The 22,491-nt window shown below is 51.9% G+C and overlaps 11 protein-coding genes across 11 annotated transcripts; 7 read left to right on the forward strand and 4 right to left on the reverse strand.

Annotated features, from left to right (window-relative positions):
- Nucleotides 1-51: 51 nt before the first annotated feature.
- N7458_009822 (DUF3984 domain-containing protein) lies at nucleotides 52-1,486 on the forward strand (the record flags this gene model as incomplete). The annotated part of the gene is made up of 2 exons (XM_056913204.1): nucleotides 52-57; nucleotides 131-1,486. 2 exons carry the CDS (start codon nucleotides 52-54, stop codon nucleotides 1,484-1,486), a joined length of 1,362 nt encoding a protein of 453 aa, XP_056762053.1.
- Nucleotides 1,487-2,012: 526 nt separating this feature from the next.
- Nucleotides 2,013-2,299, forward strand: N7458_009823 (uncharacterized protein; the record flags this gene model as incomplete). Its single annotated transcript, XM_056913205.1, has 2 exons — nucleotides 2,013-2,018; nucleotides 2,084-2,299. The coding sequence occupies 2 exons, from the start codon at nucleotides 2,013-2,015 to the stop codon at nucleotides 2,297-2,299; spliced, it is 222 nt and encodes a 73-aa protein (XP_056762054.1).
- A 381-nt stretch (nucleotides 2,300-2,680) lies between these two features.
- N7458_009824 (cut8/STS1 family protein) lies at nucleotides 2,681-3,704 on the reverse strand (the record flags this gene model as incomplete). The annotated part of the gene is made up of 2 exons (XM_056913206.1): nucleotides 2,681-3,543; nucleotides 3,629-3,704. The coding sequence occupies 2 exons, from the start codon at nucleotides 3,702-3,704 to the stop codon at nucleotides 2,681-2,683; spliced, it is 939 nt and encodes a 312-aa protein (XP_056762055.1).
- A 540-nt stretch (nucleotides 3,705-4,244) lies between these two features.
- Nucleotides 4,245-7,622, reverse strand: N7458_009825 (ATP-dependent RNA helicase MTR4; the record flags this gene model as incomplete). Its single annotated transcript, XM_056913207.1, has 3 exons — nucleotides 4,245-4,425; nucleotides 4,489-5,054; nucleotides 5,127-7,622. 3 exons carry the CDS (start codon nucleotides 7,620-7,622, stop codon nucleotides 4,245-4,247), a joined length of 3,243 nt encoding a protein of 1,080 aa, XP_056762056.1.
- Nucleotides 7,623-7,828: 206 nt separating this feature from the next.
- N7458_009826 (cytochrome c oxidase VIIc family protein) lies at nucleotides 7,829-8,311 on the forward strand (the record flags this gene model as incomplete). Its single annotated transcript, XM_056913208.1, has 4 exons — nucleotides 7,829-7,891; nucleotides 7,956-8,130; nucleotides 8,193-8,225; nucleotides 8,286-8,311. The coding sequence occupies 4 exons, from the start codon at nucleotides 7,829-7,831 to the stop codon at nucleotides 8,309-8,311; spliced, it is 297 nt and encodes a 98-aa protein (XP_056762057.1).
- A 462-nt stretch (nucleotides 8,312-8,773) lies between these two features.
- Nucleotides 8,774-13,084, forward strand: N7458_009827 (Elongator subunit IKI3; the record flags this gene model as incomplete). Its single annotated transcript, XM_056913209.1, has 7 exons — nucleotides 8,774-10,564; nucleotides 10,619-10,772; nucleotides 10,826-11,168; nucleotides 11,226-11,494; nucleotides 11,549-11,682; nucleotides 11,737-12,016; nucleotides 12,069-13,084. 7 exons carry the CDS (start codon nucleotides 8,774-8,776, stop codon nucleotides 13,082-13,084), a joined length of 3,987 nt encoding a protein of 1,328 aa, XP_056762058.1.
- Nucleotides 13,085-14,490: 1,406 nt separating this feature from the next.
- Nucleotides 14,491-16,838, forward strand: N7458_009828 (S53 family peptidase; the record flags this gene model as incomplete). Its single annotated transcript, XM_056913210.1, has 7 exons — nucleotides 14,491-14,702; nucleotides 14,755-15,018; nucleotides 15,074-15,544; nucleotides 15,607-15,724; nucleotides 15,777-15,867; nucleotides 15,923-16,554; nucleotides 16,623-16,838. 7 exons carry the CDS (start codon nucleotides 14,491-14,493, stop codon nucleotides 16,836-16,838), a joined length of 2,004 nt encoding a protein of 667 aa, XP_056762059.1.
- Nucleotides 16,839-17,235: 397 nt separating this feature from the next.
- On the reverse strand, nucleotides 17,236-18,244 carry N7458_009829 (cytochrome b5 reductase family protein; the record flags this gene model as incomplete). Its single annotated transcript, XM_056913211.1, has 2 exons — nucleotides 17,236-17,783; nucleotides 17,839-18,244. The coding sequence occupies 2 exons, from the start codon at nucleotides 18,242-18,244 to the stop codon at nucleotides 17,236-17,238; spliced, it is 954 nt and encodes a 317-aa protein (XP_056762060.1).
- A 541-nt stretch (nucleotides 18,245-18,785) lies between these two features.
- On the forward strand, nucleotides 18,786-19,437 carry N7458_009830 (anthrone oxygenase family protein; the record flags this gene model as incomplete). The annotated part of the gene is made up of 2 exons (XM_056913212.1): nucleotides 18,786-18,855; nucleotides 18,986-19,437. The coding sequence occupies 2 exons, from the start codon at nucleotides 18,786-18,788 to the stop codon at nucleotides 19,435-19,437; spliced, it is 522 nt and encodes a 173-aa protein (XP_056762061.1).
- A 448-nt stretch (nucleotides 19,438-19,885) lies between these two features.
- mvd1 (diphosphomevalonate decarboxylase MVD1) lies at nucleotides 19,886-21,175 on the reverse strand (the record flags this gene model as incomplete). Its single annotated transcript, XM_056913213.1, has 2 exons — nucleotides 19,886-21,029; nucleotides 21,105-21,175. 2 exons carry the CDS (start codon nucleotides 21,173-21,175, stop codon nucleotides 19,886-19,888), a joined length of 1,215 nt encoding a protein of 404 aa, XP_056762062.1.
- Nucleotides 21,176-21,400: 225 nt separating this feature from the next.
- Nucleotides 21,401-22,279, forward strand: N7458_009832 (cytochrome c1 heme lyase CYT2; the record flags this gene model as incomplete). The annotated part of the gene is made up of 1 exon (XM_056913214.1): nucleotides 21,401-22,279. The coding sequence occupies one exon, from the start codon at nucleotides 21,401-21,403 to the stop codon at nucleotides 22,277-22,279; it is 879 nt and encodes a 292-aa protein (XP_056762063.1).
- Between the last annotated feature and the right edge of the window lie 212 nt (nucleotides 22,280-22,491).

Here is a 22,491-nt window from a genome sequence, read left to right on the forward strand (position 1 = left end):
TTGTCGTCCTGCTCTGCTTTCTCAAACCTCCAGAGCTCTTCAAATTCCACCATGGAGGTGAGTATCACCAATCAACAAATGATCCAAGGATCCAATTTCCCCTTCCAATATCTAACGTCCCTCCTACCAGTTCTCTAACTCGGGCGGGTTCCCTTCTCGCCGCTCCTACCCCAATCTAAATCACGTCTCGCTTGCTCCACTCACACCCCGGTTCCCCATCGACGACGACGTCGAGCCTGAAGACTACTTCAACGGCCGCCACGGTAACCGCGACAATGATCCCGATCACGTCGCCAGCGGGACCAGAACCCCGCCACGAACCTCCTATCTCTCCAGCGTCTCCGTGCCCAGCACACCGCCCATCCTCTCGCACTCGCGCAGCTCATCTCGCGCCCGCCACGCCCGAAGCAAGAGCTCCACCCGAGTCGGTCTGCTAAGTGATGCAAATCTACACAGTAAAGCGGTCACTCTCGCACTGCACCAGCACCAAGCCTCGCACAAGAAACAACCCAGCGCCTCGCAGGGACGGCGCCCATTCGGCGATGCCTCCTCTAAATCCGATGCGGAATGGATGCTCCGCGCAGGGATAGCACTCGCCTCGTCCACCCGTGAAGAAAAAGGCCAGAGCTGGCTCTCGAAGCGTGAGAGTTCAACCAGCCTCGTCGATATGTCCCTCGACGACGCCACGAGTCCACACCCGCATCGCCACCACCACCGGTCCAAATCGGGCGCGTCTTCGCGGAAGTCTTGCTCGGGGACGTCCACGCCTGCGGCGTATTCTCGTCGTAGCTCGCGGTCTCGTGGTGGCAGTAGACGAGGTAGTCGGGCGGGGTTGACTATGACGACCATCCCGCCGCTGTCATCGGCTTCGTCTGCTGCCGCGGGTAAAGCGCCCAGTAGTCCCGGGGTCGGTACTATGAGTCCTGTATCGCGTGGTCGTGGGTCGGGTCTCGTACCTGATTTCGTGGACGAGCGAATCCGCGCTGAAATGGCGTCTTTGCAGCGGGAGCGAGGGCTCTCGGACGAGGAGTCTGAGTATTGGGATGGCGAGGACGATAATGAATCCGAGTACGATTCGTTCTCGGATGATGCACCGGAAGAATTCGATGAGGCGGATTTGCAGCAGCTCACGCGTGAACGTGGCTTTGGGTTGGGTAGCTGGATTGATCGGCTGGTTGAGTGGACGTTGTTTGGGGTGGAGGATTGGCCTGTTCCTGCGCCTGCTTCTTCTGCGGTGCCTGCTACGCGGATCGGTACGGCTGCGACGTCGACGACTGTAACGTTTGAGGAGGGTCCACAGGCTCGATCTCAGGAGGACGAGCCGGCTCATGATACCTTGTCGCTGGGCTCTGCTGAAGATGATGATGGGGATACCCTCTCTCATACGGATGGCGAGTCCGTTGGCAACGTCGAGAAACCCGGCGCTCAAGGTGGGTGGGAAGACGCCGGTTGGCTTTTCCGGATCATGAAGCGTGCTTTAATTTGACCTTTTAAGGAGAGGAACATTGTAGTTCTGGGTTGTAAATAATAATGTTCTTGCTCGAATCTCCCTCCAAAGAAACGACGTCAACGGGATACGGCGCTCTGGTTCAATGGAATCTCTTACTACAAATTTCTAGCAAGCGTGCAAGGTACAAGCAGTTTAGTTTAAATTCTTTTTTTATTTCAAATAGATTTCACTGAGCTAGCTAGCTTGCAACCGTCTCTGCCGAGTTCCCCTCCATGACTTTCGGGGACACTCCATACCCATCCCGATAAGAGACATGATGTTAATCGTCAAGTAGCTTTCTCTTCAGTCAGCTCCAATCGGGAGGTTTGGATCAGGCTCCGTGGAGAACATAGGGTGAGAATGCTTGATCGGTTGTGGCCGTGGCGTATTCTAGGCATAACAGTAAAGGTGCGAGATCCATGCAGAAGCAGACGATGCGAAAAGTGAAGACCACGACAAGAGAAGAGGAAAAGTGGAAGGCTATACACGACTCCAGAGAGTGCCACAAAGGCAAAAGGCAAACATGGAAGTAAGGGCGGCACGTCCTCTGGAAGTTCAATATGATAAACAAAAGAAACGGAAGATTTGAAATAGAAAGCGAGGGAAGGAAGAAACCACAAGTGGGAATTCGGAGTCCGAACGAAGAAGAAGAAGAAGAAGAAGAAGAAGAAGAAGAAGAAGAAGAAGAAGAAGAAGAAGAAGAAGAAGAAGAAGAAGGAAGAAGACAACAAATCTCAAGGGTCTGAGATTGTGAGTGTGTTTGTTTCAAGGTATTCTGGCCAGTTCAATGTCAAACTTAGTGAAGCTTGAGATGGCACGGTGCTCGGCAGTGAAATACCCCAGGAACAGGAAAGGTGTAGAAGGGAAAACAGAAATGAATCGAATTTGTCAGGTTATTCGCCTTTGCATACTATAAACGCCATTCTGAGACCAGATAGAATTTCTAAAGGTCATGCAATAGGGGGGTCGTGATCGTGGCATACGTCGAAAATGGTCCGGTCGGGGTGTTGTTTCAAGACCGTTGGAGAGGCTCGCAACGGAACTAAGGAGGTCGATGCGCAGATTGAGGTGCGACGTGAGCGCATACAGTTGTTATGCGAGATGGTGTTTAATTGGTCGTCAAATGGTTAGGTTGTTGGAAGGTTGAGTGCCACGTGGTTGGGCAATGAGTGACGGGGTTGTCCCTCTTATTCACCAGGGTCCAACCTTAACAGGCGTACCCAGGCCGTAGGTTCCAGAGAGAAGCTGGTCTCGGATAGAGCCCAGTTCATTGCTGCCAGCGCCGTGGGATGGCGAGTCCGGTCCGTTCATCCAGCCCAGGCTCTGCCCGAGTTCGTGAACTGCCGCCTGCATCTTTCCTCCAGAATTCTGGTTGTGCTTCGCCAGCTTTTGGTCCCAACCACCATATTGCAGCTGAATACCTCCACCTCGTTTGGCGGCTTCCCGAATCACCAGGATCCAAGCTTTGCAAATCTCATCGTAAGCCGAGTCCCGCTCGATGTTGTTCTGTGGCGTGCTCCAACGGGGCAAGGCGTGAATGATGTCGGTGGCCCCGTCCAAGTAGCTCAGGGATACCGATGGTTGTGACTCGTTGGGAGGAAGAAAGTTGGGTGTGAAATCGCTCAGAGCTTCCAAGAGGTTCGTAAGCGGCTGCCGAACTCGATTATAGGCGTAGTCGGACTCGGTGTTGCCACCCAGGGGGAAGGAGGACTGAAGGGCGGCTTGGTAGTTTCGCAGCACCTGCAGGGTAGAGGAGACGCTTGGTCGGGGAGACGTTTGGGCAACCTCGTCGGCGAGTTGAGGGTGGCGTTCACACATAGTCCGTAGTACAGTCCGCAAGGCGTCGGTATCGAGAGTCTCAAGCAGACGGGGGAGGGGGAGAGGTCTGCCGGAGACATTCGGTCGGGAACGCTTGATGTTACGGAAAGAAGGGAGCTGGCGAGGAGTAAAGGCTGGTGAGTTGGTGGGAGAGGCGGACATGCGTCCATCATGGTCGTTGCCATCATCGTCGGCTTTCCGCTTTCGGCTGGTGTAGGACGACGAAGGTGTAGACACTGGGACTTTGGTCAATACAGAAGATCTAAACGGCAGCCGAGAGGCACATGGATCTGGATGAGCTTCCAAGAAGGGGAAACGCACTTATACGGGAGGGAGAGAATCGAGGGTTCTCGTAGAAATGAGGAGGGACAGGAGGCGTGGCCACCAGACTGTTCATGATGACAGCCAGATGGCGAGAGAAATGGACCTGGACTAGCAGATCTAGGAACGACCGCAATGAGTGAAGAACTCGAAGGAGAGAACCAGGGCAAGGAGAAAAGGAAAAAGAGGTGCCCAAAAGGGTGAGGTGGGGAGAGAGAAGTGCAAAGAAGGCAGAGAAGCGGTGGAGAAGAAGAGAGGCGTTGCGGGCGGCAACGCACTCCAGCTGCGCAGGTTTTAAGGTGACTTCTCGACGTTGCAGACACGGATTTTCCCTGCAAATTTAACCGTGTAATGATTCAACTATATTAATATGACTCTTGGAATTTCTTCTCATAGATTTCTGTCTTTCCTATGGAAAGTCAGAAATTTCTATATTCTAAGTAGTCTTACCAGTCAGACGCCGCTCAAGCCTCCGTGTTCAGGCGAACAATGCAGCTTCGCCTTGTCGAGTCTAGTCTATAATCCGGAGGCAAAATAATAGTTGCGAAAAAAAAAATGATCATCGAATGCAGGTGATTTTTTATTTCCGTACAAAGAACGCCCATGGATATCGTATTTACAGATAAAGCGACTGAGCAGCCACAATGTCCCGGCGGACCTTGGTCAACGCCTCCTCGAACTTGCTCTCCAGGTCCTCGCTACCCATCACCTTGGAGGCCTGCGCCATCTGACGCAGACACTCCTCTAGTCGTCGGAAAACACGGATCAAGCTACCTTCATACACATCCGTCATGCCACTTCTAGAAGTTAGCTCAAAATTCGGCTTGGGAGTAGGGGGTTAAGGTGTGGCAAGTACGTACCAGATATCGGCAAAGGACTTGCCATGTGCCCAGTCATAGACGACCTCCATCAGCTCCCAGTGGAAACTCTGGACGTATTCATCCTCGTTCACAGCCAATTTGGACTCTTGCGAGACCTTGGCGATGATTCGAGCTTGTGCTTGAATCTCCTTGAGGGGCTTTGCAAGCTCGTCCTTGCTCAAAGGCGGGGCCTCCTTAACCTTCTCCTCGAACACGAAGACACTGATGACGGCTGCCAGTTGTTCGGGAGTAAGATTGTTGAAGAAACCATTGAAAAGCAACTCAGACAGCATCAGCTCATCACCGGTACTAATCTCACAGGCGACACGGGCCTTCATTTGTACAACTTCCGCCTCGTTGATGAAGCCGAAGCGACGGAGCACACGCTTGCGGCATTTCAACTCGTCAAGTTGCAAAATCGACATGGCATCGCTAATCTTCTTCTTGGTCGCCTTGATCTCGTTGTTCAAGTTGACCTTCGCGACATATTGGTCGTACAGCTCTGGCAGTCTTGGGGAGTGGTGAAGCGGGTTGCCCAGCAGGCGAGACTCGAGAACCTCAATTTTCTAGGGTTGATCAGCATGTGGGGCAAAAAAGGAAGGAAGAAAGAGAGCACAAAGATTGTCATGAACACTTACCCGTAGTAACTTCTTGAAGGAATCATCCATGATTTTCATCTCTATAATGGGATCGAGGAGCGGAACACCGTCGGGGAATCGTCTTTTCGTTTCATCCAAAGCCTTCCCCACTCCAGTTCGGGCATCATCAGATTTGATATCCTTTGGCAGGAAGATGCGAAGATTTCCGATGGCGTGGATGCAGCTCAGTACAACCGGTACAATTTCGAATCGGGAGGGCTCTCCCGGCTTAGCCGGTTGAATGCCCTTAGGGAAGTCTTGGAAAGACTTGGTAGCAACAGAGGGTCCATTAGAGAGCTTCAAAAGGACGTCAACAACCCACGCCTTGTGTGGTTCGATTTCTTCTTTGGTGTCCTTTGCAGGTCTGCGCTGTGAGAGTTTGACTACAGCACCCCATCCAAAATCTTGGCCTTGGTGTACGATTTGAATCAGACGGCCAGCCGAGATGAAGGGCCGGCAATGGTTCGGATGGGTGATGACAGCACGGACATCGTCAGAGAAGGTTTCCAACTGCGTGCGTAGATCATAATATTCCCGGATAGTTCCTTCGTCGGGGATGATCATATTTGCCTTCTTCCCCTCTAGCTCACGAAGTGAGTTTTCCAAAGTAGTGATGCTGCCAGTGTTTTGGAACTGTTTGAAACACCTTTCAAGCATGAACTCCGGGGAAATACCCTCCACTCTCATCAGGTTGAGAATCATGTTGTATCCAAGGTGGAAGGCCGAGTTCAATCGGTCCTGCTCACCACGAACGATCTCCTTAGCAACCGCTGGATCCATTTCTTCACCAACCATCATGATGACAATACCGCGGTCATCAAGACCTCTTCGACCGGCTCGTCCAGACATCTGAATGAACTCAGATGGCGTAACCCAGCGCTGGCTGGTGCCATCGAATTTGCGAACACTGGTGAAGACAACAGTCTTGGCAGGCATGTTGAGGCCGATGGAGAAAGTTTCGGTGGCGAAGAGGGCCTTGATAAGGCCTTCCTGGAAGAGAATCTCGATAGTCTCCTTGAGAATAGGAAGAAGACCAGAATGGTGAACACCAACGCCTCTACGGAGGAGGGGCAGGAGATTGCTGATCTGGGGTAGATTCCGGTCTTCAGGAGACAACATCTCCATAGCACTGTCAAAGACCTTTTGAACCATCTCCTTCTCGGAATCATCGTTAAATGCCATGTTCCTTAGCTGGAGAGCACCGCTTTCGCACTCTCTTTTGCTGAAGCTGAAAACAATGACCGGGTTGAGCTTCTTCATGATGATCATTCTCACGATCTTGAAGATATCCGAGGGACCCTTTTCTCCGCCCTTATTGATTGACTTGTCCTTGCCCTTGCCTTTGCGCTTAGCCAAGGCATTGGCGGGGTCGTCGCCTTTCTTGTCTGCGATCGAGCCCATGGCTATCTGGAAGTTCTCCTCACGGAACACACCATTCTCATCCACAACCAGGTGGATTCCTTCGGCACCGGCAGGGTGGAAGTAGTGTTGAAGGGGAGTCGGACGGTAGTTGGTGTAGACAACGTGACAAGGCTGGTTGTGCATCTTCACAACCCATTCGGCAAATTGCATGGCATTGGGGATAGTGGCCGACAGGAAGACGTAGCGAACCTTATCGGGGAGAAGAATAATTGTCTCCTCCCAGACGACACCACGGTTTAGGTCGCGCATGTAATGAATCTCGTCAAATACGACCCATCCAACTTCACGCATGATCTCTGAACCGCGATACAGCATCGACCGAAGAATTTCCGTAGTCATGACAAGACAGGTAGCTGTGGGATTAATGGTCACATCACCAGTCATGAGACCAACGTCGCCAAATTCAGCCGCAAATTCACGATACTTCTGGTTGCTCAGGGCCTTGATCGGACTGGTGTAGATGACTCGCTGGTTCCTCTTCAAACTTTGCGCAATAGCGTATTCTGCAACCACAGTCTTTCCGGCACTAGTATGCGCTGAAACCAGCACACTCTCCTCTCTTTGAATCGCATTGACCGCAAGCTGCTGGAAAGGATCGAGTGTGAACGCATAGATCTTTGCCGGGTCCTCCGGTTGCTTGTGTTCCGAGAGAGGCACGTAAGGGTAGTCTGGTGGGATCGCAACTTGGTGGCGCACTTGGTGAGACACCTTGATAGAAGTCGCATTCTGACTGTCTTGCAAGCCACCAGATGGGGCAATCTCCTGCTCTTGTTCGGTTTCGAAGGAATCGGCGACAACGGGTTGGGGTGCTTCGTCGAGTCGAAGGCGCTTAGTCTCGGGCTGCTCGTTGTTGGCGATAGGTCTCTCGGCTTCTGAGGAGGGTTTCACAATAGGTGCAACTGAGGGTGTCACGTCCTCCATCTGATCTGGTACAGTAGCGTCATTCTTCACATCTCCGTTGGCGGCACGCTTCTTGCTCTTGTCTTTCTTCTCCTTCTTGGAGCGCTTCGGCGCACCGCCGGAGGTCGTTACAGCCTGAGGCTGGTCCTCAAAGACGTCGAAGAGCTCGTCCATCTCCGAAGGTCACACTGGACGACGAGCCACAGAAGTTGAATGGGCAACGAAGAGAAGTCTGGACTTTTTTTTTACGCAGAAAAATGAAAGTGCCCGATTTAGAAGGCGGTCTGGGCGCAGATGCGCTTGCCGCACCAGACGCCTTCAATGTCATGTGATGCACTGTATAGTCACGTGAGAGTGATCGACCCATTCCGCACCTTGCGATGTTCGTGCTGGCTCCGTCCGTCCATTCCCGATCGTCCACTCCCTCCACCCTGTACCTCAAGGTAGGTGCTATTTTGTTGCAATTGACTCTGCAAAGTGTTCTGGAAACTGACCTTGTCATTCAAGATGTACGCCGCCTCCGCTGTCCGCGCCCGAATGGCCACTGTCGCTGCCCGTCGTGGCTTCTCCACCACTCGCGCCCAGCTCGGCAGCCCCTACCACTACGCTGAGGGCCCTCGCTCCAACATCCCCTTCAACCCCTTGACCAAGCACTTCTTCTGGCGCTACTGGGCTTTCATGGGTTGGTGATCCGCAAATCCCGGGGTTGTAGAGACATCAGGACTGACTTGAGACCCATTCTAGTTACCGGATTCGGTGCCCCCTTCGCCATTGCTGGTAAGCTCTCAATTGCTCTGTTGTTATACGACCCGTTTTCTAACAAGATGTCTCTTTTAGTCTGGCAAACCTACAAGACCAAATAAGCTGTTCTATACTATACGTATTTCTCGCGTTTTGGCAGTACCGCAGACTGCATGGTGGAACTCTTGGATCGCGGATTACAGCTGCTGAAATATCATGTACAAAGTTAGAGGACAACGTTGAATTTTGATTTTGCCCGAAAATACTTCAATTGTAGTCTTGTAGTGGTGGTGAAGCGTAGCTCCTGAGACGTTGAAATTTGGATGAAGTCATTGGCTGAGCGGCCGTTGGAAAATCAAAAAATCTTTGGGTCGTTGATACAGAGTCACAGCTCTCGGAGCCCACAACCACATTTTACAGCACTAACCAGCGACCCTCTCCTGCTCTGTTTGAAGAGCTCTGGTTCCTAAGGTTGCGGGAATTTCCTTTCGGTCTCTTCCAACCATATTTAAATTTCTCCGTCTCATGGCGGGGTAAATTTAGGGAATCGATAGAGGAAAAAAAAGTGATACCAGCCGTCAAAGATGCGCAACCTCAAGAGCGTGCGTCTCCAGGAGACACAGATCGAGGGCGACCTTCCCTTAACTGCGACTGCCTGGGATACCTCATCTGACTCGATTGTGTGTACTTTTGGTCCGGCAGAGCACAACCCCGTCATCGAGTTGCGGAGGAAGCGCCCTGAAGTCACTGCTGCGGAGCCTCTGAGCCGCGATGCGCTCGAATGTATCGCATCCTGGGACGCCCCAAGCCCTTTGCCTGATCTTGCATGCGATCGAGTGCTGTCTCTGCACTACTTCGCGGACAACCTGACCGCATGCTTGGTTTTGGAGGGCGGTGATATTATTATCGTCCGTGAGGAGCCCCTCCCTGGAGAGGATAAGATCGAGATTCTTGGCTCCGTCGATGTTGGAATCACGGCTGCTGCGTGGTCGCCAGACGAAGAGCTCCTGGCTATCACTACTAGGGCTCGGACGTTCCTGTATATGACCCGCGAGTTCGAAAATGTGGCTGAGATCACATTCTCTCCGGCGGATCTCCAAGCCTCTCAGCATGTCTCTGTGGGATGGGGCAAGAGGGAAACCCAGTTCCAGGGCAAGAGAGCCAAAGCTATGCGAGACCCGACTGTGCCCGAGAAAGTTGATGAAGGCAAGCTGAGCGGTCATGACGATGCCAGTACGACTATCAGTTGGAGAGGTGATGGTGCCTATGTTGCGGTCAACACCGTCGATGACGATCTTCGCCGTGTCATCCGAGTGTATTCGCGCGAAGGTACTCTCGACAGCGTGAGCGAACCTGTGGATGGACTCGAAGGGGCCCTGAGCTGGCGCCCCTACGGCAATCTCATTGCTGGAATTCAGCGACTGGATGACCGCATCGATGTTGTCTTCTTTGAAAGGAATGGCTTGCGCCACGGGCAGTTCACGCTTCGCCTAACCGAGGAGGAACGCCAATCTTGGGCATCACAGATCAAGCTGTCGTGGAACATCGATTCTACTGTACTTGCTGTGCGATTTAAGGATCGAGTCCAGCTTTGGACGACAGGCAATTATCACTACTACTTGAAGCAGGAAGTACCCATAGTTGTTGATCCTGCACGCACTCTCCCATTCTCGTTTGAGTGGCACCATGAAAAGGCATTGCGTGTGGTTGCTGGGTCCTCCAACTCTGTCCTTGACCTCGACTATGTTTTCGACATCCACCATGGCTCGACTGCGATCCCGGATGATGTCGGTGCTGTTGCGGTTATTGATGGAAAGAACCTGAAGCTGACTCCACTTCGCTTGGCCGGCGTGCCGCCTCCAATGGCACACAACGAACTGAAGCTGGACTCAAATGTCATCGATGTTGCATTCAGCAAATCGGGCACCCGAATGGCAGTCCTGATGGACAAGAGCTTCTCCGTGTTCTTGTGGTCTTTGAAGAGTCGTCCAGTGCCAGTACCGATTCTCGAGTCGAGCTATCCTCTTCCAGATGCACCCACAGGCCGGCCTAGACAGATTGCATTCCTGAATGAAACAGAGGTCTATCTTCTCAAGGCCAGCACTCCTGGGATCAGTCATATTGAGCGCACGACACTGGAAACTCGAGAGACTCAAGTCGTCTATCAAGCGCAGGAGTTCGAGGAACTCTACTCTATCTTTGCTGGGGTAGGCCATTCTGCTCTTTGGTTCTCACATGTTCAGCAACCTGGCCTCCCTGCCAGCTACTCCACTATTGATTTTGTGGCTGGAAATGATGTGCAAGCTACCATTTGGAGCGAAAGCCCTACTTTTGAAACTCACTGGGCCCGTGCTGTCTCGATCTCCGATGACGAGGTAAACCGATTCCGTTGCCCAATAATTCTCTGAATTACAAACTGACTCGGATAGCGCGTTCTGATTACTCTGACACGGACTGGTGCTCTGTACGCCAACAAGCGAGTCCTTGCTAAGAACTGCACATCTTTCTTGGTAACTCCATCCCACCTGTTGTTCACCACATCCCAACACTTGTTGAAATTCGTGCATTTGAATCGCGTGGACGGTATGTTCAAATCTTTCAATGACTTTCGCAACCATGCTAATAACCGTTCGCAGACATGGAGGTTCCAGAGGATACCCCCGAAACCGACGAGAGATGCAGAAGTATCGAGCGCGGTTCAAAGCTGGTGTCTGTTATACCATCTATTTTTGCCGTTGTCCTACAGGCACCTCGTGGCAATATCGAAACAATTTTCCCGCGTGCGTTGGTGTTGGCTGGTATTCGCACATTCATCGACCGGAAGAACTACCGGGCTGCTTTCCTCGCGTGTCGCAGCCAAATGGTGGACATGAACATTCTTCACGACTACGCTCCCCAACAATTCATGGAAAGCGTTCAGTTGTTCATCGAGCAAGTCAAGAAGATTGAGTTCATCGATGACTTCCTTTCTCGTCTGAAGTAAGGTTTCCCTTGGTTGCTTGTAAATTGACAAAACGGGTGCTTACTTCGTACTAGGGAAGAGGACGTTTCGCAAACACTGTATAAAGATACCCTCAAAATTTCCAAGAACGAATCTGCCGTTACTGCTCAGCCGGACGCTCCTGTTGTGCCCTCTCAGCCTCGGCTCGCTGGTAAAACCAGCAAGGTCAACGCAATCTGTGATGCATTCTTGGCAGTTCTTCAGACCCGCCTGGACACGAACTTGCAAAATCTTGTCACTGCACATGTTTGCAAGGAACCGCCTGACCTTGAAGCTGGCTTAAAGCTTGTCGCCAACCTCCGAAGTAAGTATGTTCGATGAATTGATAGGAGGCTATGATTGCTAAGGAAGTCGATAGCACAAAACTCTGAGCAAGCGCAAGATGCAATTGAGCATATGTGCTTTTTGACTGACGCTAACCGGCTGTACTCGCATGCTCTCGGGCTATACGACCTTGAGCTCACTCTTTTGGTGGCTCAGCAAGCGCAGATGGTAAGTCATTCAACAAGTGTTGAACGAAGAGATCTGGCACTAAGATTTCTGTAGGACCCCAGAGAGTATCTCCCATTCCTCCGAAAGTTGCAAAAGTTGCCAGATACCCGACGCCAATTCGAGATTGACAACCATCTCGCTCGATTTGACAAGGCTCTAAAACACCTCTTCACTCTGGGTGCCCACGAGGAAATTCGGGCCTACGTCACCCGGCATTCTTTGTATAAAGAGGCACTCGAAATCTACAAGTATCAGCCTGAGCAGCTCAGGGAGATCACGCAGATTTACGCAGACTACCTCCAGAATGACTCGAAGCACAAGGATGCTGCTATTGGTATGATCCTCCTTCTTGTGCCAGAGAGCGAATTGACTGACCTGTATCCCAGCCTATGAATCTCTCGGGATCTATGAGGAAGCATACAAATGCTACAATCTTGCTCACATGTGGCGCGAATCCCTGTATTGCGCCATGATGGCGTCTTTGCCCGCGGAAGAACTCACGGCCTTTATCAACGAGCTTGCTACAACCCTGGTCGACGAGACTCGAGATTACGTATCGGCCGCAACCATCTATGCAGAGCATCTGCATGATATCGTCACGGCAGCCCAGCTTCTCTGCCGGGGCTCCAAGTTTGCCGATGCTGCGCGCCTACTGACTCTTAACGGCAAAAAGGACTTGGTGGAAGAGATCGTTGACTCCGGCCTCTCTGAGGCCATGGGCTCCATGACCGACCTCTTGGCCGACTGCAAGTCCCAGTTGAATGCACAGGTTCCTCGAGTTCGTGAACTCCGGCAGCTTCGCGCCGCCGACCCTCTCGCCTTCTTCGGTGGTGATCCCACGGGCGGCGAGGGCGGAGTTGATATCCCCGATAATGTGTCACTTGCACCGACCGAAGCGACGACTTTGGCCGGTCGCACCATGTTCACCCGGTACACTGGCAAGACATCTTCATCCCGCGTGACGTCGCGCACGCGTCGACGCGAGGAGCGCAAGCGCGCAAAGGGCAAGAAGGGCACGGTTTATGAGGAAGAGTATCTCGTCAACAGCATCCGACGACTGATCGAGCGCGTGAACTCGACCGTGGCCGAGGCCGAGGCCCTGGTAGACGCCCTTCTGCGTCGGGGTATGCGCGAGCGTGCCACTGCAGTTGAGAAGGCGCTGGCAGATGTGGTGACGATGTGTGCGGACTGCCGTGATGATGTATTTGAGATCGGCCAGACCGCAGCACCTAACAGTGAAGAGAATGAGGATGGGACTGGCTATGACGCGCCCAGCTTGCCGCGGCCGACTGGAGGCTCGGCAGTCCTTGCGGAGAGCATTGGAATTACCCTCGGCGGGGCTGGACGTTTGAAGGAGCCGCCCGTTGTAAAGGCGATGAACAAGTCCTCCCTGCTGGTGTAGGCGAGGGAAATATAGTAGTGATTGGACGCCGTTATGTCTTATAAACGAGGATTGGGTATACAAAATATTTAGATTGACGTTATCGTGCGCCTTCTTTCTTCTCCGTTGCGGTAACTTCGAACTACAATTTCGAGCTACTATCTCGACTAATCTAGACCCCATTCGAACTAAGCAAAACTTGATTTGTTTACCCGATGGGACCTTCCCTTTTCGGAAAGTCCCGCAGATGTATTGCTCAGGAAGTTCTTTGCGATCCATGCGCCTTTCTAGATAGCCTAAACATTATTGACTCTGTCTTTATGTTCGAATGCATAAAAGAGATTGCGGGGTTAAAGCTTTGTTAACGCTTTACCTTGATCAATATTTTGGCCTTACCTTCGTACATCCTGTGCGTAGAGGGTGTGTCGTTTTCTAGCAGTTTGGGGTTACTCTTCTGCAATACTCAAGATTCTGGCTATAACCACAAATCGCGATATCGCAGGGTGATTACATGTCTACTTCTCCATTCAGAAGTCCAAACCCAGAATTTGCACTAGAAACCAACGCTAACCAGGAGCAATAAGATTTACCCCTGTTATGGCCAATCATGTGCCTATCATTCTCATCAAGGCATTGTCAAACTCCCATTATCTCCACCTATGCCATCGGCAACCAGAATGACAACCGATCAGGGGGCAAAATCCAATGCAACCAAAGCTTCTAAACAAACATGGGAACCGACAGGGTCGAACGAAGCGTTTAGCTGAGCTTCAAGCCGTCGGACCTCCGCCCTGAACCACGCCGGCGTTCCGTGCTTAGTGCCAAGTAGCGTAAGCCTTTCCCCTCCGATAACATGCGCCTTGCGTACCCCAACGACCGGGAAAGGCAAGCTATGTCGCTTGGAGGTTCTTTCATCCCGTCACAGGATAGCCTGGCAAAAGTAAGGGTGATACGCCACGCCGGAAATAACACCGGCGCACCGTGAGACTCCAATCTCCTGAATCGGTGGTGAACACAAACAACGCATGGCGGAATAACCTCTTCACTCCTGATTGAGGCCCGCTCAGACCTTTCCTAGTGGAGCGATTGCCGAAGCGCGCCCCGCTGGCAAGTGCTTAGCTTGTCTTCAAGCCACACGCCACGCGATGGTGCTACACTGACGATAATTATCTATGCCGCGGGTGTCTGTGTCTCATCGTGCGCCGGTCCTGCAGAGGCCGTCCCGCATCATGGCCAATCAGCACACACATTGCGAGATTAGATGTCTTTTGCCCGCCTTTTGGCAAGTGGAGAATCTTGCTTCTGGGGTCATGATACACTGCTGATGCGGTGCCGTTGCTGCCGCGGCCGTTGTATTTCAAGGGGCAATGGCCCCTGCTTGTGGAGGGTGTCATTGTGGGTAGATCGCTCTCTGCTTGGGTATCGCCATGTTGCTGCGTCAAGTATATCTTGCTTTGGCCATTGCGGCTCTCTCCGAAGCCGCACCGGCGCCTATTAAACATGTGTTGCATGAGAAGCGTGAACGGCATGGGCTTGATTGGGTGAAGGGAGATCGAGTGGAGGGTGATGCTGTCCTGCCGGTTCGCATTGGACTGTCCCAGAACAACCTGGACAAGGGTTATGACTTGTTGATGGATGTGTATGTGATGTGCTTGATAGAGTGCAATTGACTATTGCTAACAGGTTGACAGGTCGCACCCCAGCTCTGCCAAATATGGCAAGTATTGGACTGCCGAGGAGGTCCATGACATGTTTGCCCCATCTGCAGATGCTGTAGAGGCAGTGCGCGAATGGCTTCACGAGGCTGGCATTGACCGGTCCCGTGTTGTCCATTCAGACAACAAGGGTTGGCTGGCATTCGATGCCTATGCCCACGAAGCTGAAGGCCTCTTCATGACCGAGTTCTACGAGCACAACCACATGAGCAGTGCTAGTACGAAGGTTGGATGTGACAAGTAAGCTTCTCTCGCTGCTCTCATCTAGAATTAGCATCCTAACTCATCACACCAGGTACCACATTCCGGAGCATCTTCGGGATCACATCGACTATGTCACTCCAGGAGTCAAGCTAACCCCTGTGCTCAAGAAGCACAAGAAGGCCAAGCGTGCTTCGCACCTCGCCAAAGTCAAGCCCAATGTCGAGGCCGTATCCTTTGCTGGCAACGATGTCGAGCTCTCTGCCAAGGCGAAGTCCCTCTCTTCAGATCTCCAACTCTGTGGATACAACATGACCCCAACTTGCATCAAAGCACTGTACGACATCCCTGATGCTAAAAAGTCGAGGAAGGGCAATTCTCTTGGTCTCTATGAGCAGGGTGACTACTTTGCCAAGTCAGATCTAGATCTCTTCTACAAGGAGTATGCTCCCTGGGTGCCACAGGGTACATACCCCATCCCAGCGCTGATCGATGGAGCCAATTTTTCTGTACCCGCGTACAGCTCGCTCAATACCGGCGAGTCGGACATTGACATTGACTTGGCGTGAGTTTACAGTTCCTGCTAATTTTTTTTGCCTCCGATGAGCAACTAACACCCATAATTAGCTATTCCCTGATCTATCCACAGTCCGTAACTCTCTATCAAGTTGATGACCAGCTCTATGAGCCGGAGGAGGTTGCCACAACCAATCTGTTTAACACTTTCCTGGACGCTTTGGATGGTGTACGTATCATTAATGTGTCGTTTTGGAACTGAAAAATGCTGATGATTTCAGTCCTATTGCACGTACAGCGCCTATGGAGAGACTGGTAACGACCCCTCCATCGACCCCGTCTATCCCGACACCCGCCCTGGTGGATACAAAGGTATGTAGTCAGCCAGCCCACAACAGCAATGATCCATCTCCTAACATTATTATAGGAAAGCTCCAATGCGGTGTTTACAAGCCTACCAACGTCATCAGCGCCTCCTACGGTCAAGCCGAAGCCGACCTCCCTGTCAGCTATACCAAGCGCCAATGCAACGAATTCATGAAGCTCGGTCTGCAGGGTCACTCGATTCTCTTCGCCTCCGGTGACTACGGTGTCGCTTCCTTCCCAGGCGATGGAACTGCCAACGGTTGCCTTGGCCCAGAACAGAAGATCTTCAACCCCCAGTATCCATCCAACTGTCCCTATGTTACCTCCGTCGGCGGCACGATGATCTACAAAGATCAGACCGTTAAAGACCCTGAGAGTGTCATGCATGTCAATCTCGGTGGCACTGCGACCAACTTTAGCACTGCAGGCGGGTTCTCGAACTACTTCCCCCAGCCGGCGTACCAGAAGCAGGCTGTGGAGAAGTACTTCAAGAAGGCAGACCTGACCTACCCGTACTATTCGGAGTTTGAGGTCAACGTCAACAAGACCAAGGGTGTGTATAACCGTATTGGCCGTGCATACCCCGATGTCGCCGCCAATGGTGCTATGTTCCGTGCATACACGAACGGATTCGACTACCACTACTATGGATCAAGTCTGGCGTCGCCGTTGTTTGCGTCAGTCCTCAACTTGGTAAGTACATTTCTTCTTTATTCCCTTGTTCCACCTGCACCGAATTATACTGACGTTACGTTTTCAAGATCAACGAGGAGCGCCTGGCAGCTGGCAAGGGCACTGTTGGCTTCGTGAACCCGGTGCTCTATGCCCACCCCGAGGTTCTCAATGATATCACCAATGGAACCAATGCGGGATGTGACACGAATGGATTCGCTGCTATTTCAGGATGGGACCCGGCAACCGGATTGGGAACCCCCAACTACCCTAAGATGGAGAAGTTGTTCATGTCCTTGCCGTAAGAAATTGCTTCAACTTCGATTGGGTTAGCCTGCAACGGGGAGCGGCAAGAACCCTTGTCGTCCTACATGATTCTTGTACATAGTTATATGCGCAAAAGGAATATGACTTGTACTGTCCTGGGTATGAAGCCTGGCAACACTCCGCCCTGGTTGGCGAGATGCATCGTGTCGGATTGAAAAAGTAGCAGTACTGCTAGCTAGGTATATTTCCGGGAGGAAGTTCCAGGCTAAGAGGACGGGAGACGCGAGTCGTCCAATGTTTCGAACCACAAATTCGTATCGAGCAGAGCGACAGCATTAACGTGATAGAATAGAGACATCATGCCGAGCGAGGATAATATTCAGATGCAAACCGGATATACATGTCTAGTATAGTACAGAGATCACGAGAACTCTACTAAAACTTGTAAATCTGATCCTTGGAAAATCCCAAACGGCTCAAAACCCCGACACTCTTCCTCGAGCCCACCAAAGCATCCTCCATCCCAGGAGGACCACACACAAAGACGTGAGTATCCTTATCCGCACCACGCATCACATCTCGCAGAAGCTCCTCCGTCACATACCCCTTTCGCAAAGATGACCCGTCTTCATGAGGATGACTCACAGTGTAGATGTAATTGAATCGGCCGGGGAAACGCTTCTTATACTGCTCCAGTTCATCACGGAGTAACAAGTCTTCCTCGGTATTGACGCCGAAGACAAGATTGATCTTTGTCTGGTCATCGGGGTAGTTGAGAATGCCTTGAATGAGTTGGTAGATGGGAGTGATCCCAGCGCCACCAGCGATGAGGTAGACTTGGGAGTATTTGTTGGGTGTCCAGGGAAAACCCTTGAGAGTAGCAGCAAAGGTGAGTGTGTCGCCGGGCCTTAGGGAGTGTAGATGGCTGCTGGCTTTTCCATTGGGATAGTGCTTGACCATTAACTCTACCGAGCCGGGTTGGTCTAGATAGACCTTCATGAGTAAAGAGTATTTTTGTGAAAGGGGTTGGAATCATACTTAGATCGCTGATGGGCGTGTAAGGACGTAGAACTGGTAACCATTGCCCCTTGGGCCACGAGTATGTAAGTAATGCCGCTTGAAAAAGTATGAACTTCAGTACAATATAACGGATCCAATCAGCAAACGCAGCCTTACAGGTCAATGCCAATCCACTTGCTGTATTCTGGTCAGGGAACTCAAAAACCAGGCGTTTGGTGTTATGATTCACCACTTTAACATCCTGGAGGCGTAAAGTCGTGAAGCCGAACCCGCCAAATACCTTGGGAGACTCGGGAGACTCAGCGTATCCCGTCGGCAAGCGAAAAGACCGAGCACCGAAGTAAGCTCCTATCCCTGCGAATACCACAGTGGACAACAGAACCGGGCGGGCACGAAGGGATTGCCAAGATAACCGTGAAGCCATAATCTGCGTTGAGAAGATGGGCATATACAAGATAGTAAAGATGAATTCTAGGAGAAGGAGTAATAATATAGATTCAATATAGCTATTATTTTAAGGACGCTCGATTCAATGCCAAATATGTCTGACCATGCAGCCTTCAAAACAGCTATGGACATCCATTGCCCAATCTGGGACGTCTTCGGGGCCCAAAGCCCGTCAAAGTCCGCCAAAGACCGATCGCCCCCTAGCGGAGCCTCAACGGGCGCAGGTTATTACATCCCTACCCAACCAGATTCAACTTAAGTACCCATGTACCCACTTAATAGAGTAGGTTCTGGGTAGCTCATCATGCAGTGAGTTTTAATGTGGAATCCTACCATACTGTAGGCTTGCACATCTGCCCACCTAAACACCGGGCATCTTCCGGCTCCGAAGGGAGGTTCCACTCAGGTAGATGACGTCTTTCACCTATAAAACTCAGTGGACTAGTCGATATCTGCCACTCGTCTTCAATCTTCGACTCTCATTTCTATTGAATCACAACCTATAAGCCAACAGAACAATGGCCTCATATCCCCTTGGCTTCCGACTGGCGCAAGCTATCGGCATCTCCGGCGCCGCTTGGCTCTCTGGTATGTACTGGCTTTTGCTTTCTCAGTCTCGGTCATCGTACCCATGTGTAAAGCTACGTGCGAAGACACTTGTGCAGGCAGCTAGTGTTATCGTCTTTCTATACACAAGCTGACTACTAACTACTAAAAGGAAATATTGCCGCCCTCAGCATGAATGTCACACCCGCGCTACTCCGGTCCCGCCGTGAAGACAACGTTCCTCCAGCCACCGTCGCCAAGCAATGGAGAAACATGTTTGAGAATGGAAAGACCCAGAATCCACCCATTGCAGTCGCTGTGGCAGCCTCGTTCTTGTATCTGGCCTGGTCTGTGCGATCGGGGGCCCCCTTGTTCAAACAAACTGCATACAGTCGCTCTGGGCTATTCTCAGCAGCAGCTGTCTTGACGCTTGGAATTATACCTTATACATTGCTTGCAATGGCCGGTACCAATAACGCACTCTTGGAAAAGGCCAAGTCTGCCCCTGAGATCTCTGATACGGAGACATCGAGGCTGATCGAGAAGTGGACTACCCTTAATGCGGTCCGAGGATATTTCCCCTTGGCCGCGGCAGCGGTTGGACTGATGGCTTCATTTGTGTGATTGATAATTATGGAGGTCCTTAGATGAATATCGAAGGGAAATATTGAAAGAAAATACTGCTTTGTGACTATTGATGCACAATCTCAAGGACGGTCTAGAATCCTGCTACTTGTAATTATATCTGCATTCAGAATGGACAGTTGACCAGTTACTCGATGTCATTGCTCTTTCTATTTGTCTATCAGTACTGGGGTTTACAAAAGGTGACGGATCGTGTTAACCGATACTTAAGTAGGCAAATAAAGGTACGGGTCATAAAATATCTGATATGTCATGCCGAAAATTATGTTCTAGAAGGCTCGAGCGACAACGAAGACATAATGAATGCGATCTGCACCATACTTTGCGACGACGGTCTTGAATTAGCCCTTTGCAAAAGGGAGTCGGGGTATCTTCCAAGTCATCGGAGCAAGATGGCTATATCATTAAATTTTCATCCACACAGTTCCTATTTGGTAACGATCTCTCCAGTCTCGGTCACCAGGTGATCCTCGACAGTGACAGGGCCCTCACCAACACCGGTCAGAATGACACGGCTCACACCACCCTTCAGGACGTCCAGAACGCGCGAGTCAATGTTGTCGAGTGAGACACCGGGGACGGTGACGTTGGCGAGGACCTCGTAGAAGGGACCCTCCCAGCCAGAAGCACTAGCGCCGAGAATAGCCTTGACCGTACCAGCGACAAGTTCTGAGTCCTTCTCCTCGTAATAGATAACAGCGTTGGGGCCAGCATCGAAAGTATAGGCGGCTACAGTACGGCCGACGGCGCGGTTGATATCGTGCACGAGGCGAACGGCAGCACGGGAGACGTCGTTCATGTAGAAAATGGGTGGCCAAGAGTCCAGGCAGGTGGCGTGGAAAGTGTTTGAGTCACGCATGGTGATCTCGGCAAATTTGGGGAAGTCACGGTCCCGGATAGCTACCTCAATGGCATCCATGCGTTCAGGGACCACGGTCTGGGCCCGAGTAGCGAAAAGGTCGGAAGTGGCCACGGTGGTCTGCATACCCTCGGTGCTAGGAACATCCTTCTTCTCGGCGCTGACCACCAGGATCAGAGCCCGCATCTCCGGCCAGTGGGAGGCAGGGGCCACCTCCTCAGCCAAGCTGTCGCTGCCGTCCGCCTGCTCGCCGGTGCGCCAGGCGACATAGCCACCCATCAGGGACCGACAAGCAGAGCCCGAGCCTTGGCGAGCGATACGGCTCAGCTCACGCGGAGACTGAGGCAGCTGGTAAAGATTGGCAATGGCGCGGACCAGAGCAGCAAAACCAGCAGCGGAACTGGCCAGACCGGCGGCGGTGGGGAAATTGTTCTCGGAGACAATGCGGAGGGGGAGGGTGGAGAGCTTGGGCAGCGAGGCATCGGCATCTTCGAGAGACTTGCGAAGAGCACGCAGGTTTGAGAGACAAGCGAGAGTGCGCTTGGAGGACTGGATATCTTGTGGCTTGCCGTTCAAGTTCAGGGTATCCTCGGCGGGGTACTTGGCAGAGGCGGAGGCCGTGGTCAGGGTACGCAGAGAACGCTGAGAAAGGGTGACGGAGAGGGAAGAGTTGGTTGGGAGGTTGAGTGTGGTATCTCGCTTGCCCCAGTACCTATATGGACAAGCAATTAGTATGCAATGACCAGTAAAGAAGCATGTTGTTGAGGGGTAACAATCAAGCGCTTACTTGATGACCGCAATGTTGACGGGGGCAGTAGTAGTGGCCCGATAAACGGGCTGGCTAGATGCAGTCGCCATCTTGTACTCGAATTAGATATAACGAAGCAGATTTCAACAAGTTCTTTAGCGACAATGGAATCAATAGGGGGTGGGCTTCCTCGTTGGGCAGGAGACGTTTATATTGTGGGCCAGGCGGTGAAGGCAAAATTATCGGTCCGGTTACTTTCATCCGCCGATCTTCAATAGTTAGTTCTTTCGATTAGCAAGCATCCCCGAATTTCACCTCAACATTCTAAATTCCTCATGGGCGCCGGCGCAAGTACTCCCTCTGCTCCTGCAGAGCCTCCTGCGGCGACATGTCCAGTCGACCACAAGACCCGTGAAATTTGGCTTCAACAAAATGGCGGCAACGCTCCGCATCCCTTATCCTCCGCGCCAGCGCAAGAACAAGAACAAGCTCCCACAAAACTACAACGACCATTATCCACTGATCGGGAGGTCAGCAGTATACCCCGAGCAGGCAGTCCATCCGCCGCAGCAATTTGTCCAGAAGGAAAGAAGGGATCTCCAGCACCTGCCGAACCCTCCCCGTACGCCGCATCGCATGGCTCTCCGTCCAACGCCGAAGCTGAGACTGGCCATGACGAGGCCACCGGCAACTGGATTTACCCATCAGAGAAACAATTCTTTGAAGCTTTGATGCGCAAGGGTAACACCCCGGAGTCAACGTCCACTGCTTCCGAACTAGCAACTTCCGTCGCCTCTATTATTCCCATCCACAACGCAGTCAACGAGCGCGCATGGCAACAAATCCTCGACTGGGAGAAGAAAGCTCCCTCCTCAGATCCAGGCAGCAAGAAATGTGGAGGACCCAAGTTATATTCATTTCGCGGACTCGGAGCTGATCCCCAATTCCTGAGCCCACGTGCCCGAATCAACGGGTGGCTCGGGTACCAGCGTCCATTTGACCGACATGATTGGGTCGTTGAGCGCTGTGGTGGTGAACGTGTCGAATACGTGATCGACTTCTACCAGGGGAAAGCATCTGGCGGCACCGGAAACCCGGCTGGGTTGACAGGGAATGCCGCCCCTGGCAAACTCAGCTTCTATCTGGATGTGCGGCCAAAGCTGAGCACCTACGAGGGATGGAAGATGAGATTTAGCAGCTTCGTAGGACTCTAGTCACCGCACATCCAGGCCATTGAATTAGTCCAAGACGCCTGTGGAGTACACGGCTATGCATGGATTGAGAGGCAGAAGCGGCAACTATATAATTTATGTAAAATAGCACTCATGTACGATATCACATTGCATTGGAAAGAGCGGGACTAAACTCAAATCGATCTTCTCCATTCCATATACGCCAAATCCCAACCAGCAGGAGCATTAAATAA

The sequence above is a fragment of the Penicillium daleae genome (assembly GCF_028827525.1).
Source record: "Penicillium daleae strain IBT 16125 chromosome Unknown utg000008l_segment0_segment0, whole genome shotgun sequence".
NCBI classification, from domain to species: domain Eukaryota; kingdom Fungi; phylum Ascomycota; class Eurotiomycetes; order Eurotiales; family Aspergillaceae; genus Penicillium; species Penicillium daleae.